The sequence below is a fragment of the Bufo bufo genome, chromosome 1 (genome assembly GCF_905171765.1).
Source record: "Bufo bufo chromosome 1, aBufBuf1.1, whole genome shotgun sequence".
Lineage (NCBI taxonomy): Eukaryota > Metazoa > Chordata > Amphibia > Anura > Bufonidae > Bufo > Bufo bufo.
The window spans coordinates 135,572,161-135,589,693 of NC_053389.1; the positions used below are offsets into that span (position 1 = coordinate 135,572,161).

Here is a 17,533-nt window from a genome sequence, read left to right on the forward strand (position 1 = left end):
GCAGTGCCCATCCCGCCTTAATTTGAATCCCAAGAACGCCTCCTGATCCTCAAATAACCTCCCACACCCCGGCAAACGGTTCCGCCCCCTCCCCACGTCATCGTCTACCTTCTAGAAATGCCCTGTCCTTCTTCCTGTCGGGGGCCAGAAAACTCGCGCCGACGCAGTACCGCCTGCGGCCTGCGCGATCATCAAGCCTATGCCCTGAGGAGGTTGATGATCGCGCAGGCGGTACTGCGCCCGCGCGAGTTTTCTGGCCGCCGACAGGAAGAAGGACGGTGCATTTCTAGAAGGTAGACGATGACGTGGCGAGGGGGCGGAACCGTTTGCCGGGGTGTGGGAGGTTATTTGAGGATCAGGAGGCATTCTTGGGATTCAAATTAAGGCGGGCTGGGCACTGCAGGGCACCGGAGAGGAAAAAAAACGCCCCTCTGGGCACCTTGGAGCTTCATTAGCATATCATAAAAAGGGCTTTTTTATCAAAATGACAAAACGAAATAAAGTAAGAAGAAGACTGCTGGAATTAAGGTACTTTAGTGAACATGGCGATGGTGACAGGTTAAAATGGTAAAAGCAGGTGACAGATTCCCTTTGAGGCTAAGTTCACACGAACGTGTGTGATCCGTGGCCGTATTGCGGCCCGCGGCAATACACGGCCACAGTTCCGTGTGAATTCCGCATCACGGATGCGGACCCATTCACTTCAATGGGTCTGCAAATCTGGAATCGCGGAACGGCCGCACGGGACGGGACCCCTCGGAAGCACTACGGAGTGCCTCCGTGGGGTTACGTCCCACTTCCGTTCCGCAAAAAGATAGGACTTGTTCTATCTTTTAGCGGAACAGGCGGATCGCGGACCCATTAAAGTGAATGGGTCCGCGATCCGATGCGGCTGACCTACGGCATGGGTTCAATGGGGCAGAGCTGCAATACTGCACACAACCCTGGTGACAGAGGTGGTGCTGTTTTTGGAAGAAGGCAGCCATGTCTTTCTAACCCAGGACAACCCTTTTAAATTCTGTAAGGGATATAAGAAGCTGTAAGTTTGGATCATTAGACCCGCAGTCGAGCAGGGATTTGCAGCTCTAGTATGAAAGCTAAAATGCATGTCTGAATGAGGGGGCACAGATGAAATAGAGTTGTATGGAGCTCCAGCATGTCCACTCGTCTCCTGTCCTGTATCACCGCACCACTACTGTGTTTGTGTGTAGAGATTTAAAATTGGGGTGCCCTGTTCTAACTCTCGTGTGGGTTAGACCCCCAATAATCGAAAGATATGTTCATAGGCACCTCCTCGCAGACCCGGACAAAATAGTGTATGATACGCTCTTTTGTCAGGTGAAATGGGGGGCTCTCTAATGGAAACCTGGCCCATCCAATTATAGTCAGTGGGATCAATTGAGCGCCATTCGCTTTCGTCATTTTCATTGTTCTGCTCCTATATCGGAACAGAAAAACGGAAATAATAAGTGGAGATGTAAACACAGCCTTAGGGTCCATTCACACGTCCGTAATTTGGGTCCGCATTCGTTCTGCAATTTGCGGACCCATTCACTTTTTTTAATAGGGCTAGAACGGATGCGAATCCGCATTTTCAGGATCCGCATCAGTTTTTTCTGGATCCGCAATTCGGTTCCTGAAAAAAAGAGAACATGTCCTATTCTTGTCCGCAAAAAGGTATTTTCTATTATAGTGTCTGTGATGTGCGGTCCGCAAATTGCGGATTGCACATTGCAGGTGTCCGTGTTTTGCGGATCCGCAAAACACTTACGGACGTTTGAATGGACCCTTACAGTTATCACCTATGGTGACTATAACCTGGGGCAAGTGTGAGGACCTATAATTACATGTTACAATTGAATAAACTTTATCGACTGCTCACAAGGGTCACACAGTGAGACTCCTTGCATTTCACCATGGTTTTCTGGATTATTTCCCCCTCAGAGGAGGAAACCCCTCACCCACCTCCTACTCCCCCCCCCCTCCATTGATGTGACCTAAGCACCTCATGGCAACAGACAGACAGCCATGCCCAGCAAACCAGCCTGCAGCTCAAGGCTTTGACCTATTATCTGATTTATGGCTCCTCCACGCCCACCATGCTCCTACGACCAGTGCATCACGAAACAAAAATCCCTTCAAACACTCTAATAGAGCAAACAGCAAGTTTTCTATAAAGTTAGATTTAAAAAAAAACAACAAAAAAAAAACAACGGTATGCGATATATCCTACGCCGATAACGCATTTTTAAAACAACCTTAGACAACTTTTGTCCGTTGCCAATAAAGCTTATTGAAAAAAAATGAAAAAAATATCTACCCTCTGCCAGCGGAGAAAGGAAAAAAAAAACTACATATCCCGGCGTCCTCTGCGCTGTGGGAGATTTCCTCCAGAGACTGACCAATCCTACCAAGGAGGAGAGATTAACAAAAGCAAATTGTCAGTGACATCAGAAGAGACTAGGAGGGTGAGAAGAGAGCAAAGAAAACGAGATATCCATTGAAAGCTGGAGGAGTTGGCGGGGGCTGTTGCACAGTGCGAGCTTCTTTTTTTGGGGGGTGGCAGCAGGCAGTTTGGGATTCGGTGTGGGGGGCGGTTTTGCCTCTTTGGTTATATGTCGCTGGCTCGGTGTGAAGATATGATCTGACTCAGCCCTGAGGACGGTTTGGAGAGAGCTTGGATGTGCCTGGGCAGGACACCTGACCCTCCCTCGGATTGCACCCCAACTTTTGCAGGAAGACCCCCGACAGATTAAAGGGGTGAATCCCCCCCCCCCCCCATCCCTTGACCGACACATTCCCTGGATCACCTACCTTTTGTAGATCACCCCCCTCCCCCCTGGACTGCCTCTCCTGGTTCCTTTGCCCCCCCACAGCCCCCACTCATGGATACTGCATCATCCTCAACTTTTGATTCAGAGGTAAGTTGATTTTATTTCTGCTTTGGCCATGCAGGCATCAGGGCAGCCCCCCCCCCCCAGCACCCCTTGTGTGTGTGTACCCCACTGCACCCTCCCCCACCCATAGCAATGTATGGAGCTGTACTTGTGCACCCGAATGCTGTGCTGTCTACCAGATCAGCCCTATTACTCCCTGACCCATCTCTCGTTACAACTTACGCCATCTTGTCCTTGCAACAAAAAAGTGTTTCTGTGGCCCCTGAGAAGGGCCCCCCATGTGCCTGCCTGTAGCCCCTGGCAGCCCCCTCTTCCCCTGTAGTCCATTTGTAGGTGTCTTTATTGTCTGTGGGATGGATTGTGCTCTCCAGGTATCTAAGCCTGGCAGTGTGATCCCCCGAAAATCACCATCTTGAATGCACTCCACAGCCAGGACTGTGAGGCGTGACCAAGCTCACATTTTGGGGGGCTAGGGGGGTATCTGGCTGGTAAGTACCCCCTTGATGTAGTCGATTGATTAGAATAGAGTGAGGGTGTGTGAGATCTTGTGGACCTGGTGGCAGACTGGGGGGAGGGGGTAGTGGTGGTGAAGCAGCTCTCTCCACATAGGCGATCACCCCAGTTCTGTGGTCAGGACTGGACTGTTATGGGGGACCCTTCCCTGCCCCCCAAAGCTTGTTTTTACAGTTTTTACTTGACTTTATTTGAATCTTTTCCAACCCAGACAGTAAAGTCCTGCACTGTGCAAGCAGCTGCCAGCCTGCCACCCATGTAGTCCTCCATGATCATGTCGACTGGTCTCTGGTATACCTCCACTGGGGCAATGTGTGGGTGCTGATGAGGGGAAACCTATTGCACCCCACTTGTTTAGTGTAAGATCAAGATGTCACTCCAGAGTGTGGCTGGGGGGGGGGGGATGGGTGGTTTGATTGAGTATTTTAAAAGTATGAACCCCCATATTGAAGTGCAAAATGCCCCCCTGGAGAGGTTCCTATGAGCCCCTGGTTATAGAGAAATGCAGGAGATCAGGGGAGCCAGATGATCTAGACTACACCCACTCCCTCTAGTATTCCTTATCTGCTTTGTGTGGCTCAGTATGAAGAGGGTTGAGGGGTCCTTGTCCTTTGGGGTGCTGACATCTGATAGGGGTGCCCCATCCCCCCTTCCCCTTGGGTCACAAAGCAGGGGAGTCGGTGTATATGCAGGAAGTGGTGGGGGTCCTTCCTCATTTACCCCCCTCTCCCTCTTCTGTCTTGACTTTATAGGATTTAGCCATTAGATGTCTATCAATACAGTGTATTGTACATTTATATGTGATATAGAGAGACCCACAATGTGTTAGTGGGGGAGGGGGCAGCTCCTGCTGTGACCATTTTCTTTAAATCTTAATCAGCCTGGCCAGTCCTTGTAGAGCCCCTCACTCTTTTATTAGACAAGGGTCAGCCCTAGAAAGCCACTTCTGCCCCTGTCCTAGCCTCATTTTAGCAACAATCAAACATTAAAATGGTTATTGTGTGTCTGGACAGGAGCCAGGAGGAGGAGTTGCTGGTTACATTGTATCCCTGAGGATCCCAGTCTACAGGGGGGGTTAATAAGAAGCCCCCTCTAGAATGTGGATGCTTATAGACTGGGGTGTAGTAGAGTTTTAGGGTTGTGCTAGAGACTGACTCTATAGAGCCCTGTCACCTGTGATCTGTTACATGGTGCTCTGGTTGTTACAATGTATCTAAATGTTTATTGTTACATTGTATCCCTGAGGATCCCAGTCTACAGGGGGGAAGGGGGGGTAATAAGAAGCCCCCTCTAGAATCTGGATGCTTATAGACTGGGGTGTAGTAGTTTGAGCTCTATAGAGCCCTGTCACCTGTGATCTGTTACATGGTGCTCTGGTTGTTACAATGTATCTGAATGTTTATTGTTACATTGTGGCTCCTGGGCTCTTCAGAGGGAAACCCAGTGCTCCTCTCCATGAATTTCCACTGGGGTTTGTTTCTGCCCAGTCAGTTCAGATCTCCTGGATATCTCACTGCCTTGTCTCAGCATTTGCTTCAAGACCAAAGGGGCTTTAAGGGTTAACTGTCAGTCACAGCCACGCTCCTCCCTTGGGCTCTCCTCCAGTCTCCTCCTATACAGTGTCACCAGGGATGTCCCTTAAGGCTGCAGTGCTACTGTTAGCCATATACCCCCCCCCCCCCCCCCCCCCCTCTGACCAGGACCCCTTTGATGGCAGTTTAGTCTGGCAGTGGTCTGATCTTGTCTGTGTTATATCCATAGGCTCGCATTCTATTCATTAATCACAGTTTAGCCATCCTTAGTCCTGACGTAGATTTCCTTTTAAATATGTTTAGGGTGGTCGGGCTGGGGGTCTTAGAAGCTTTACTATTGCAGATGTGTTGTCTTGATCACTGGGCTGCTGTATTCAAGGTCAGGACGTTTACCGTCTCTTAATGTGACCACGTACCTGATCAAGCGATGCGTTAATTATCGGCCCCCCTTATGGCACTGGACAGGTATGTGGCGGTCCGACGAGTCGTGATCGCAGACAATCCCTATATCGCTGCACTACATGTACAAGTCTTGTCTGTGCTGTGTGGAGCAGACGTGCTGTCCAGATGGGGCTGATCGCAAAGGAATCCCGGTCTGTCTGGACAGCATAAGGGGGGCTCCACAGTGGGGTCTTCTACACTGCAGATATACATACTTTATGTTTCAGGTGTACTAGTATATAGGCGATAGCTCCTAAACTGTGCATCGTCATATGTGCTTTATACGTATGTGTATAGAGAGTATATATGTGTTCTGCATACATGTATATGTGTGTGTGTCTGTGCTGTATAGGTATATATGTGCTGTGTATATATATATGTGTTCTGCATACATGTATATGTGTGTGTGTGTGTGTGTGTGTCTGTGCTGTATAGGTATATATGTGCTGTATATATATATATGTGTTCTGCATACATGTATATGTGTGTGTGTGTGTCTGTGCTGTATAGGTATATATGTGCTGTGTATATATATGTGTTCTGCATACATGTATGTGTGTGTGTCTGTGCTGTATAGGTATATATGTGCTGTATATATATATATATATATGTGTTCTGCATACATGTATATGTGTGTGTGTGTCTGTGCTGTATAGGTATATATGTGCTGTATATATATATGTGTTCTGCATACATGTATGTGTGTGTGTGTGTGTGTCTGTGCTGTATAGGTATATATGTGCTGTGTGTTCTGCATACATGTTATATGTGTGTGTGTGTCTCAGTGCTGTATATGTATTCTGTATATGTATATATGTGCTGCATATGTATGTGTTCTGCATACATGTATATGTGTGTGTCAGTGCTGTATATTCTGTATAGGTATGTATGTGATGTGTATATGTGCTTTATACGTATGTGTATAGAGAGTATATATGTGCTGTGTGTGTATATGTATGTGTTCTGCATATATTTGTGTGTCTCCTGTATATGTATTCTGTATATGTATGTATGTGATGTCTATATACGTATGTGTTCAGAAAGTATGTGTGTGTGTGTATATATATATATATATATATATATCATTTCTGTTCTGTATTCATGTGGGTGTGTATATGTATTCGCTCTGTGTAGATATGTACGTATGTGCTGTGTATGTTTCTATATATATACTGTCTACATGTGCGTGTAACCTCCCTAGCATTATTTAACCCATTGAGGTCGGCCAGCTCTTATTGTATGGTATCTCACAATGGTACCACCCTTGAAGACCTCCCCCCAAGGCTCCTGACACCCAGTTACGGACTGAGGACCAATAGATACCCCCTGTAAGGAGGGCAGTGGGGTCAGTCTGATCTCTGTAGGTCATATTGGAGGGGACAATGTAGGATAGTTCGATCTACTGCACGCCTCAATGTCTAATACGTGCTGCTGAATTTGAGGTATTGATCCCTGTTATCAGCCATTTTAGACTGAGTCTAGTGGTCGTGTTCCTCAGTGGGGTGACCCTAGATGTGGCAGCCATCAGCCGCTGGTCTTGTAACCCTTGTTTATAGACACAGTCCAGGTTGACATGTCTTCTCCTTCCCCTCAGCCATTGCTGAGGTCCTGTTGGGATCTGCAGGGAAGATTCTAATGGAGATCACCTCAAGAATATCGCCCTCCTCCCGTTGTCTTGCCGCCCTCTGTAGTTTATATATGGACAGCATTATTATGGGTGGTTGTTCCTGGCACCATTTTGTTGACGCCTGATGCCAGTTTGGGACAGGATTTTGGATGTTGTAGTCCTTGCCTCACTCTTTAAGTGCTGGACCCCTTTAAATAACCCCACAGCTTTTCATTATTAGCGAATTTACACCATAAAAAGGGCTCCTTTAGTGTCAAGTTGCTAAAAATTGTGTCATAATCGTGTCTGTATCTGGGAAAGCTGGGTGGGAACCATTATGGCCACCATCACAGCAGCTTCAAATGCAACTACCAAGCTTTTCCAGAAGCTTGTATGAGAGATGCTGGAAGTTAGGGTATAAGGATATCTGTTGTCGGGGAGCCTGGGATCGATGGGCGATAAATTATCGCCGATAATCCATAATGGTGGACACATTGGGCTTTTGCAGACACTGATATACTAGAATGAGTCGTCTTCTGTCAAGACCTCGTATTATAACATTGCCTTGCCTGACTGTGAGATATTTGTGTGCAGGTTGTGGACAGGTGCGAGTGCTGTCATAAAGGGTTAATTGTGGGCCGGCTTGCAGATTCAGCACTTTCCTTGTGCTGCAGTGCTGCCATGTCCACTAGGGGGCCCACTGATCTGTGCCGGGCTTTCATAAGTGGAGCTTGCCATTTGGTTTTATTAGCTGTGTGTTCACTGCTGTTATTGAATGTGTATGTTAATAAGGGTGCGGACTCTGTAGGACTAAGTATGTGAACACACGCTTTGCCTGTGTTTGAGGTGACGGGACTTGATTACATGTTATCCTATGAACATATTATTGCCATTATTAATGGTCTGTGCTTTTATAAAACTTAGTTCATACGATGGGTATGTGTTTGTGTACTGTGCATAAGTAATACCAGACATACTTGCTGCAGTCTTCATTAGGATGTTGATGAATAGTAGCTCCTTCAAGACATTTCTCCTGGTATAGCTTACATATGACTGTGTGGTTTAGCTCCACCATGAGGTTTCTCTTGGTATTGCTTCTATATGTATGTGAGATTTAGTTCCACCATTAGGTTCCTTCTGGTATTGCTTCTATATGGCTGTGAGGCTCAGCTCCACCATGAGGTTTCTTCTGGTATTGCTTCTGTATGGATGTGAGGCTCAGCTCCACCATGAGGTTTCTCCTGGTATTGCATCTCTTTGGCTGTGAGGCTCAGCTCCACCATGAGGTTTCTCCTGGTATTGCATCTCTTTGGCTGTGAGGCTCAGCTCCACCATGAGGTTTCTCCTGGTATTGCATCAATGTATCTGTGAGATTCAGCTTCACCATCTGGCTCCTGCTGGTATTGCTTCTAGCTGGCTGTGACTTTCAAAAGTGCTCAACCTTGTTTAATCCAGGGGCCACATGAAGTTTTGATTCATGTCCACTTGCAGAAAGATTCACTGTGGTTGTGGGATATTATTGTCTTATTTAATTGTCCTTTTGCATCATGGGATGTTTTCTATCTTCTGAAAATCCAGTTTATTTGGTATGCAAATGAGCCAGTAAGATGCCAAGAGGGGCGTCACTCTTGCAGAAAGGAGCCCAGACATGCCCTCCTGCTGGGAGCAGGGAAAAGGGGGGCAGAGTTATGGCTGGGATGTGATGTAGGAGGGGCGGGTGGACATTTTGTGGCAGGAGGCGTGCCTGGGCTCCTTCCTGCTGACAGGGGTGCCAGGATTTGGATGGATCAGCAGGTCCAGTAGATGCACTGTCGCTCTGCTCCTCTCTGTAGGACTGGTGGAAATAGCCAAACGTTTGGGGATAACTTATTACAACCGGAATACTCCTTTAACTCCCAGAAAACCCCTTTAACATTGGCTAAAGCCTCATGCAGACGTCCGTGGAACACAGTCCGCGAGATACCGGACAGGCATTGCAGGAGCGCACGGCGTCATTGGTTGCTATGTCGCCGTGCGCTTCGTGCTGCCGCTGCTGTACAGTAATACACTTGTATAGATCAGTGTTTCCCAACCAGTGTGCCTCCATCTGTTGCAAAACTACAACTCCCAGCATGCCTGGAGAGCCTTTGGCTGTGCGGGCATGCTGGGAGTTGTAGTTTTGCAACAGCTGGAGGCACACTGGTTGGGAAACACTGGTATAGATCATACGAGCGTGTTACTGTACTGCTGCGGCACAAAGCGCACGGCGTCATAGCAACCAATGACGCAGTGCGCTCCTGCAATGCCTGTCCGGTATCTCGCGGACCGTGTTCCACAGACGTCTATGTGAGGTTTAAGACATATATGGATGAGAACTTGGTTCTTACACAAGATTATTTTTATTATATTTTAGGATGGAACACCAAACTACAGACGGAGGAGGACTGTGGAGGACTTCAATAAGTTCTGTACGTTTGTGCTGGCATATGCAGGATACATACCATACCCAGAAGAGGTAAGTCGTCATACGCGGTAGTTTCAGTAAGAACGATCTCCTGATGACATTGAAGTCTGTAGATAGGTGGCACTGGAACAGAGGGGGTTTGAGGGGATTATAAGTAACTTTTTTTTTTTTTTTTTTTTTTTTTTTACTATTATAACACTATCCATGCCAATTTGTAAAAACAAAAACTTAGATAATCCCTTTTCAAGGGGTTATCCAATTTCTGAAACAGCTCCCCATGTGCCGGGCCCCTCACAGGTACTATAATTACCCTCCTCCCTGCGCCGCTCCTGGTCCCCGCACCTCTGCTGCTGCTTCTCGCTGTACACGGATGAAAACATCTGGTGTCAGGGGGGAGCAGACGGGACGAGCCTCCCTAACGTCACCCGCAATGCTAGGGAGGCTTGTTCCCGCCTGCCATTGGCTGCTCCCCCCCAACACCGGATGTTTTCATCCGTGTACAGGGAGAAGCGGCGGTGTGGGGACCGGGAGCGGGTAAGTATGTTGCTGGTGAGGGGCTCGGCACATAGGGGGGGCTGTTTCAGAAATTGGATAACCCCTTTAAGGACTCCAAATGATTGAAGTAAAAGGCCCCCAGACTTAAGATAAGTGTGTCTAATATGCCCAGCAACTATGACAATGCCATGTGCACCATTTTCTCCTCTTAAAGACCTCTTCATCGGGCTGAACGGATCTCTCTGCCTCCTGAGTGAAGGGGCTGCAGGAGACCGGGGGAGCCATCTCAAATTGCATCGTAAATTAACAAGCACGCAGCCATAAAGGAGGAGGAAAAAATATGTGCGGTTACACAGGCTTATAGGTCTTTCTGGCAAACTTTGCATTGGTACAAGTGAATGTAACCATTGAATGTGGGAAGGATCCCTCCGGGAATGTGCAGGCAGGGTTAGGGAGTTTGTGTTGGTGAAAGAGACCCTGTCTGGTTTACAGAGGCAATGGGAGGGGAAAAAAGCCCACATTTTTTATAAATATTCCTTTTCCGCTGACTCCATTTTTTTTTTTTAGGTATATTATTATAGCAGTAAATATAATCTGGCTAGTCAGTGAATCTGGCTGTCGTTTTGCTGTGACGGCGGACATTTTGTGGTGGTACATATCCAAGGTTTTTCAAAACGCCAGTGACATCACAAAGTGGTGATGACCTGGCTGTGAGATGAGCATTGTGAGTCACTGATCATTTCCTCAAAAACTGGAAAGCTTAGCTTTCGTTCAGCCCACAAAATGGCTGCCACCACCCAAACTGCAGGTAATGGTGATTAACCTTTCACAGGGTGAATATTTTAGGCAACTTTATATATTTTGCTTGATTTTATATATTTTTTTCCCAGCAATAACTTGCAGAGCATAGTTCAGGAAATGTCCTTGCCTTTATAGATAAGTATTCTTGTACATGGTGGGAGTAGTAATATAGTATTTATATTCCTGTCTATAGCGGTGTTACGGTAGTCATATTTTTGTATGTAGGGGGCAGTGTTATAGTAGTTCTATTTTACATAGTGGCTAGTATTATAGTAGGTATATTCTTGTACATTAGAGGTAGTATTACAGTAATATTCTTGTACATAGAGAACAGTATTATAGTAGTTATATTCTTGTACATTAGAGGTGGTATTATAGTAGTTATATTCTTGTATATATGGGTCCATCACAGTGCTAATCCTGTAAAGATATTCAGTTGGTCAATATGATAAAAAGTGATAACGCATACAACATGCATTACTCAGCAGCAGGTGGTGGCATTGGGTGCAGTATAAAATTCCTTCCAGGGTAAAGAATCTGTGCCATTTTTTAATGTTTACTGAATTATTGATTTTCTTATGAATAGTGATTTTAAATTTTTTTTTTTGTCAATGTGAAATTAGGTTAACAAAAGTATTTTTGTATCTGAGATATCTCGAGTAAGGGGTGATCATTTATTTTATTTTTTTTAAATAGTCTCCTCAGGAGTCCCCTCTTAGAGCTGGCTCCAGCCCTCCAAACAGCACCGGAAGCACCGTAGACAGCGATAGCTGGGATTCCAGATTCCATGACGTCTCCTCGGCTGGGGTTTTGCCGATCAAAAAGCGAAGAAGCTTTGGGGAGCTAAAACATGACTGCTCCTACCCCTCCATGCTGAAGCACTCCAAGCTCAGCAGCTTCCTCTTGGACCGGAAGAAACTGGACAAAATAAAGAAAAAGAAAAAGATGAAGAAAAAGGAGCAACAAGTCGCAAAAGAGGAAGAATACATGAAAGCCATCATAAAAATAGAGCCAGAGGACTCATCGCCGGAAGAGAGCATGCCCGCTCCAGTCCTAGACCATGCACTGGACCTAAAAATGTCCCTAAAGCAAGAGACCCCAGACCCAGTATTTGAGAGTTGTAATAATAGTATGGACAGTGCCTCCATCACCATGACCTCTGACGACGCAGAGGAAATAAAGACTGAGTACTCAGAGGTGAACCTGGGCAAGCGAACGGTCATACGGCAGGGAAAGCAGGTGGTGTTCCGGGACGAAGACGGCACAGGGAATGATGAGGACATCATGGTGGATTCAGGTAAGATTGCTCATAGGTGGGATTGGCTTTACCAGGTAACTAACAACATATCTTGCACCACCCTCAACCACCATCAATTGGCATAATTACACTTGTTTGTTCAGTGTTATACCGAAGCCCTAATTTAGTGACCTGTTCCATTAATAGATTTATTGCACTTTGGCTGCCATGTTATGGATATTATCAGTCCAGTGCACAAAATGGCTGCCACTGCTTACAGCTGTGTCTTTCAGATTATTCTCTCTTTTGGTTTGTAAGCAGATATTGCCTGTATTCCTAGGCATTTATCAAGCTACCGCCTCATGTACATAATAACCTCAGCCACAAAATGGCTGCCCACATTCAGCCAACCCTTGTGTATCAAAGGTAGTGGAAGGTAGCAACCACCAGCCTACATTTTCCATTGTAGGCTAGAAAGTGCATAACGTTTGTTTCCTCTGGTCTGGTTCTGTGAGGTTTGTGATTAATAACTGGTAGCTTTGAGCTGGTAATGCACCATGGGTTAACAAGAAATTATTTTGCCGGTGTGGCTCTTAGGATTTGTCAAGCCAGACGAGTAACTTTCCTAGAAATGCATTCCTGCCAGAGTCTGTCAACTGATAATGTGGCATTATTATATACCCGTCTATGATGGATATATGGGAATTGTGAAAATATTTTTAACCCATATTTTTCATCAAAGTGGTTGCAAACAAAATGGCTGCCTGTCCTGTGGCCTTCGGTAACTTTTGTAAAAATCCTGCCAAACCGGACTCTCCAGACCGTTGTGTACGCATATTAAAATGTCTACCTTCACTGTTTAGGGGCTGTGGCTATTTTGCTACTTATCATCAAGCTTGGGCCTCAGTGCAGGCGGCCATTTTGTCTACTCTAGCAACAGTTGGCAAACAGGTTAACAAAAGCTGTCTTCCGTTCTAGACTAACAGGAATGATGGATTATCAAATGCTGATTCAAAGGGAAATTATTTTGCCAGTATGAGCAAATTTTTAGGCCGATGGGTCACTTGAGTGGACAAAGCCGCAAGGCCATGTAGCCATCTTTAAAAATGTGCTTTTCTGTCTACTGGTAAAATTATTCTGGTCATCTACGGTAATATCTGATAATCCAGATTTTATAAAAGGTTTTTTCAAATCGTAGAGCATAGTACATCACATGCCTATACAGTTGTCAGGTCCTAACAACGTCTTTGTCTCCTGTTGCTTGGCCCTTTACCACCCAGCATGCCAATGAAGGCCCCGGGAATTTCCTAATCCCTTATGCTGCTCGTCGCCAGCAACATTTTATGTCTCTTTAATTATAACAGAGCCCATTTTGGATAAGAATCTGCACGTTGTTACAGCGGGGTGCTTATCCTCCCAATCAGCCAACTTTTATTATTCAGAAAAATTATTATTTTTTGCTTCTATTCTTCCCTGTTAAGATGCAGTAATCATCAACGCCTCCATAGGCAGACGGCGGAAGTTTCTTCAGATTATGGAATTTAATTACACTGATGGATTGGGGTTTATGTCATGTTCATGCTTCATGGTGTCACTGGCATAAAGGAAACCATAGGGGAGAATTAATGAAACTGCCTAAAAGATAAACTGCCTTGTTGCCTATAGCAACCAATCACGGCGTGACTTTTTAATTTTCTATAGTGCTCTTGAAAAATAAAAACTGCAATGTGATTGGTTGCTGGGCAACAAAAGGCATTTTTCTTTTAGACCGTTATAATAAGGGTGCATTCACCTGAATGTGTGATGGTTGTGTCTGTGTTGCGGACCACAAACCATGGACACCTCGCAGCGCGGTGTGGACCCGTCTTTTTCCAGAGCAGAGGCTTCCATGTCCTTCCCATTCCATGTAGCAAAAGATATGTCCTGTCTTTAGCCGCATCTTGCGGATCACGGACCCATTGGACTGAATAGGTCCGCATAGAGTGCACATGGCCCGTGCCCGCGTTTTGCAGTCCACAACACGGGCACAGCCATCCCACGGTTGTTTGAATGCAGCCTAGATCTTGGTGCCCTTTCCCAATTTCCTAAGCTGCCGTCTTGAAGCTATTGTTCTCTGTTATGAGCCAGCCAAGAAAGTAACTCTATATATTTGATGTCTGACTGTTGTGCTCTTTTGCAGATGACGAATCTTGGCATCTTGTCACTTGTTTCTGCATGAAGCCATTCGCTGGCCGGCCGATGATCGAGTGCAACGAATGCAATACCTGGATTCACCTGTCCTGTGCCAAAATCCGCAAGTCCAATGTTCCAGAAATCTACGTTTGCCAAAAGTGCCGAGACACCAAATTTGACATCCGACGATCAAACCGCTCACGTATGGGATGTAGGAAGCTGTTCTTGGACTGAAAAAAAAAAAAAAAACTAATAGCTGAACAGCCATTGTGTGCACAGGGACGCAGCGAAAGAAGCACACAGGACTGCACTACTGCGCAGATAAAACCAGTATCGTTTCAATAAACTACATTTGTTTTCCGTGGATGCGCACATTGACAGACTAGCAACTAATATTTTTATGTTGGCCATCTTTGCCTGCGTGAAATCTGGCCACAGGAACTGTTTTATTGCGACAAGAGTTCTCGTGAACACCTGGCAGCACTGGGGTTAAATGTCCACATAGCAACTTTTAGCCCTTTCCTGGCGAGACCAAAATAATAATAAAAAAAAATTGTTAAAAATTGAAAGTTTATCTAAATGCTGCAGTTTGACAGTAATATTTTTCTAGTTCTAAAATTCTTTCAGTATGAAAGACTTAGGTGGAAGTTGAAGTTGTTTTTACATTTAGTTTTTTTTTTTTTTGGCTCCTACACACACAGGCCGGATTGTTGTACAGAAATATAAAACATTTCAATAAATGTTATTTTCCCTCATAGGTGGTCAGTTATATTTACAGATTTTTTTTATTTTTTATTTAATTTTTAAATATTTTTTATTTTTTTTTGTAAATGTTTTGGAGGTTTATCATCTTAGAAGGCTAAATTCACCTTCCATGTTAAAGGGTTTCTCCAGGCTTTTAAACAAATCCGGCAACCTTCTGATCTGTTGTTGGAAGGTCAGTACTTAGCCATCCATTAGGCCACCGATTCCCCAGTCTCCTCTGTGTGCTCATACTGGCTGCAGGCTCTTCTGCTCACGTCCCGACTGGATATGTTCCATTTACAGTATGCAACTGAACAGAGAGACTCAGGGAACAGATCCAGTCTGAGCTCAGCAGAATCGGAAGCCCGATGGAGGTGTCGGTACTGACCAGACTGTCTTCCCTCAACAGGTCAGAAGGCTGGCAAATTTTTAAACATAATAAATGTCACACATACACCTGGAAATATATCTACCTCTGTCCATTATATTTCATTCACAGAAGGTGTTAAGAGAAAGGGTATTGGGGGGAGGGGAATAGTGACGTTAAATACGTTCTTAATTCCAATCCTTCTTTTCAGTAGCGGCAGGCACTTTTCCTGCTAGACCATCACTTGCCATCCACCATTTTTTGCCATCAGTTGACATCCTTTCAGTCACCATGGACTGGATGTCCAGTAACTTCTAAAGGCTAATGTTGTCCCGAGGAAATTCCTCTCCTTGACGGTGAAAAATCTGTCAAAACAGAAAAAAAATAAAAATGTACAAATTAACAATTTTAAGGGACAATTTAAACTATGGCTGTAGGTGCCATTTTCTTTGTGAAATCTCTGACACACTCGTATCTGAGATATGACCACAAAATGGCCGACATCTACTGAGAACTCCTGCAGTTGTCCTAGAAGTGTTGCATTCCCACAAACCTGAGACGGATAATACATAACCAATAGAAATTGAACTACTGTTCCCAGCACAATATGGGGGGGGGGGGGGGGGGATATACTAGGATTTTTTGTCCCATATACCTAATGACATGAGCCTGGATTAATAAAAGAACACGTGGGTTATATTCTAGGAACTAAACCAGACCACCATCGTTACGCAGAGGCGGAATGGCAGTCATATTACACAATTTACATTTAATTGACTGAACCTTTGATATTTGGCACAAGTATTGTGGTGTGAGTAGCAGCCAGTGAGATTCAGTCTAGTAGTACAAGGTAAAAGGAACACATTTGATTAGTTGTTGTAGTTGACAATTGAATTTTTTTTATTTTTTTGGAATGTCACAGAAAATGTAACTACTTTCCTTTTTTTTTTTTTTCCCCCCACTTTATAAATAATAAGGCAATAAGCGGATATTTTTTTTTTTATCCCGACTTGTATAAAATGGTGTACAGTCTCCCTATTGGCTAATAGAAGGAAAGTTAGCCGCAGCTGCTGCTGCAGAACAGCTCAGTTATGCAAAAACTTTTAATTGCTTTGCCATTTAAACCCTTTGCTGCCATTTTTTTTTTTTTTTTTTAGCCAACTATGACACCATTTTTTTCCCATCACTATTATTGGACAATTTTTAATTTTTTTTGAAGACTTAAAGTATGTACTTCAAAGTAAGAGCATTATGTGAAATTTTAAACCCGTTCTTTTTAAAAAAGAGACCAAAACAAGGTTGTGAACTATAAGGTAATTGTCTTCTACACACATCTTTGTGTATATTTGTCTGCCTATTGTGTGGAAACGGTAATGTGTCCTAATGTTTTATTTTCTGTAAGGCTACAGAGGGGCTTGTATATCATCACAAGTTCGTAGAAACAACGCCCCTAACTATAGAAATTAGATTTTTTTTTTTTTTTTTTTTTTAAATGGTCTCGTAACCAAACACTGAAAACTATTGTAACATTGGTACTAAACCGCCCTACTTTATCCTACATTCATTTGTACAATGGCACTATCTAAAGTCTGCATCTTTGGCACAGTTTTATGGGGTTAGTCTTACTTGTCAGTTGTGCACTTATTTTATTTTATTTGTTTTCTTACATGTTCACTTATTACTTTCAAAGCAACAGAGCCAATAGCACCCAGTGTACATGAATATATTTCCAAGTCAGAAGAGATTGTCTGTCTAGAAAACTTTACTTTTTTTTTGAAAATAATTACCGTACATAGATGATTATTATTTTTTTTTTTATTGGAGTGTGCTGGTCATGACTTGCTCATTTCTGTCTTTTAGGGTGTTTGGTCTTGCATTGTTTAAAGTTACTCTCAGTAATATTCCCGATAGCGACATTGGAGGTATTTGTATATATAAATATATCTATCTCGGTTTTGTTTTTTTGTTCAATAAGACTGAGAGAAACATTGAACATGCTTCATAGAGCACAGACTGGAAAACATTGTGATGTACAAGACTTGTGTATTTGCAAGGAAGATGTTTCTGTGAAACTCTGTACATTTGTAAATAAATATATCCATATTTTAACTTCAACGGGCAGTCATCATTTTATTCTATATGTCAAGAAATAACACAGGAGCTCTAGAAAAATGAAAGATGGAATTTGATTGCTATGGGCAACAAGTTTTTTCTTTTATACCGGTTTTAATAAATTTCCCCCTATGGGCCCCATTTGTCAAAACTCTCTTTCTTTCTCTTTCTTT

The 17,533-nt window shown here is 44.2% G+C and overlaps 1 protein-coding gene across 1 annotated transcript; it reads left to right on the forward strand.

Moving 5' to 3' along the window:
- Positions 1-2,469: 2,469 nt before the first annotated feature.
- PHF13 (PHD finger protein 13) lies at positions 2,470-17,328 on the forward strand. Its single transcript, XM_040429894.1, has 4 exons — positions 2,470-2,921; positions 9,382-9,483; positions 11,425-12,025; positions 14,145-17,328. Exons 1-4 carry the CDS (start codon positions 2,886-2,888, stop codon positions 14,369-14,371), a joined length of 966 nt encoding a protein of 321 aa, XP_040285828.1. The 5' UTR covers positions 2,470-2,885; the 3' UTR covers positions 14,372-17,328.
- Positions 17,329-17,533: the final 205 nt, after the last annotated feature.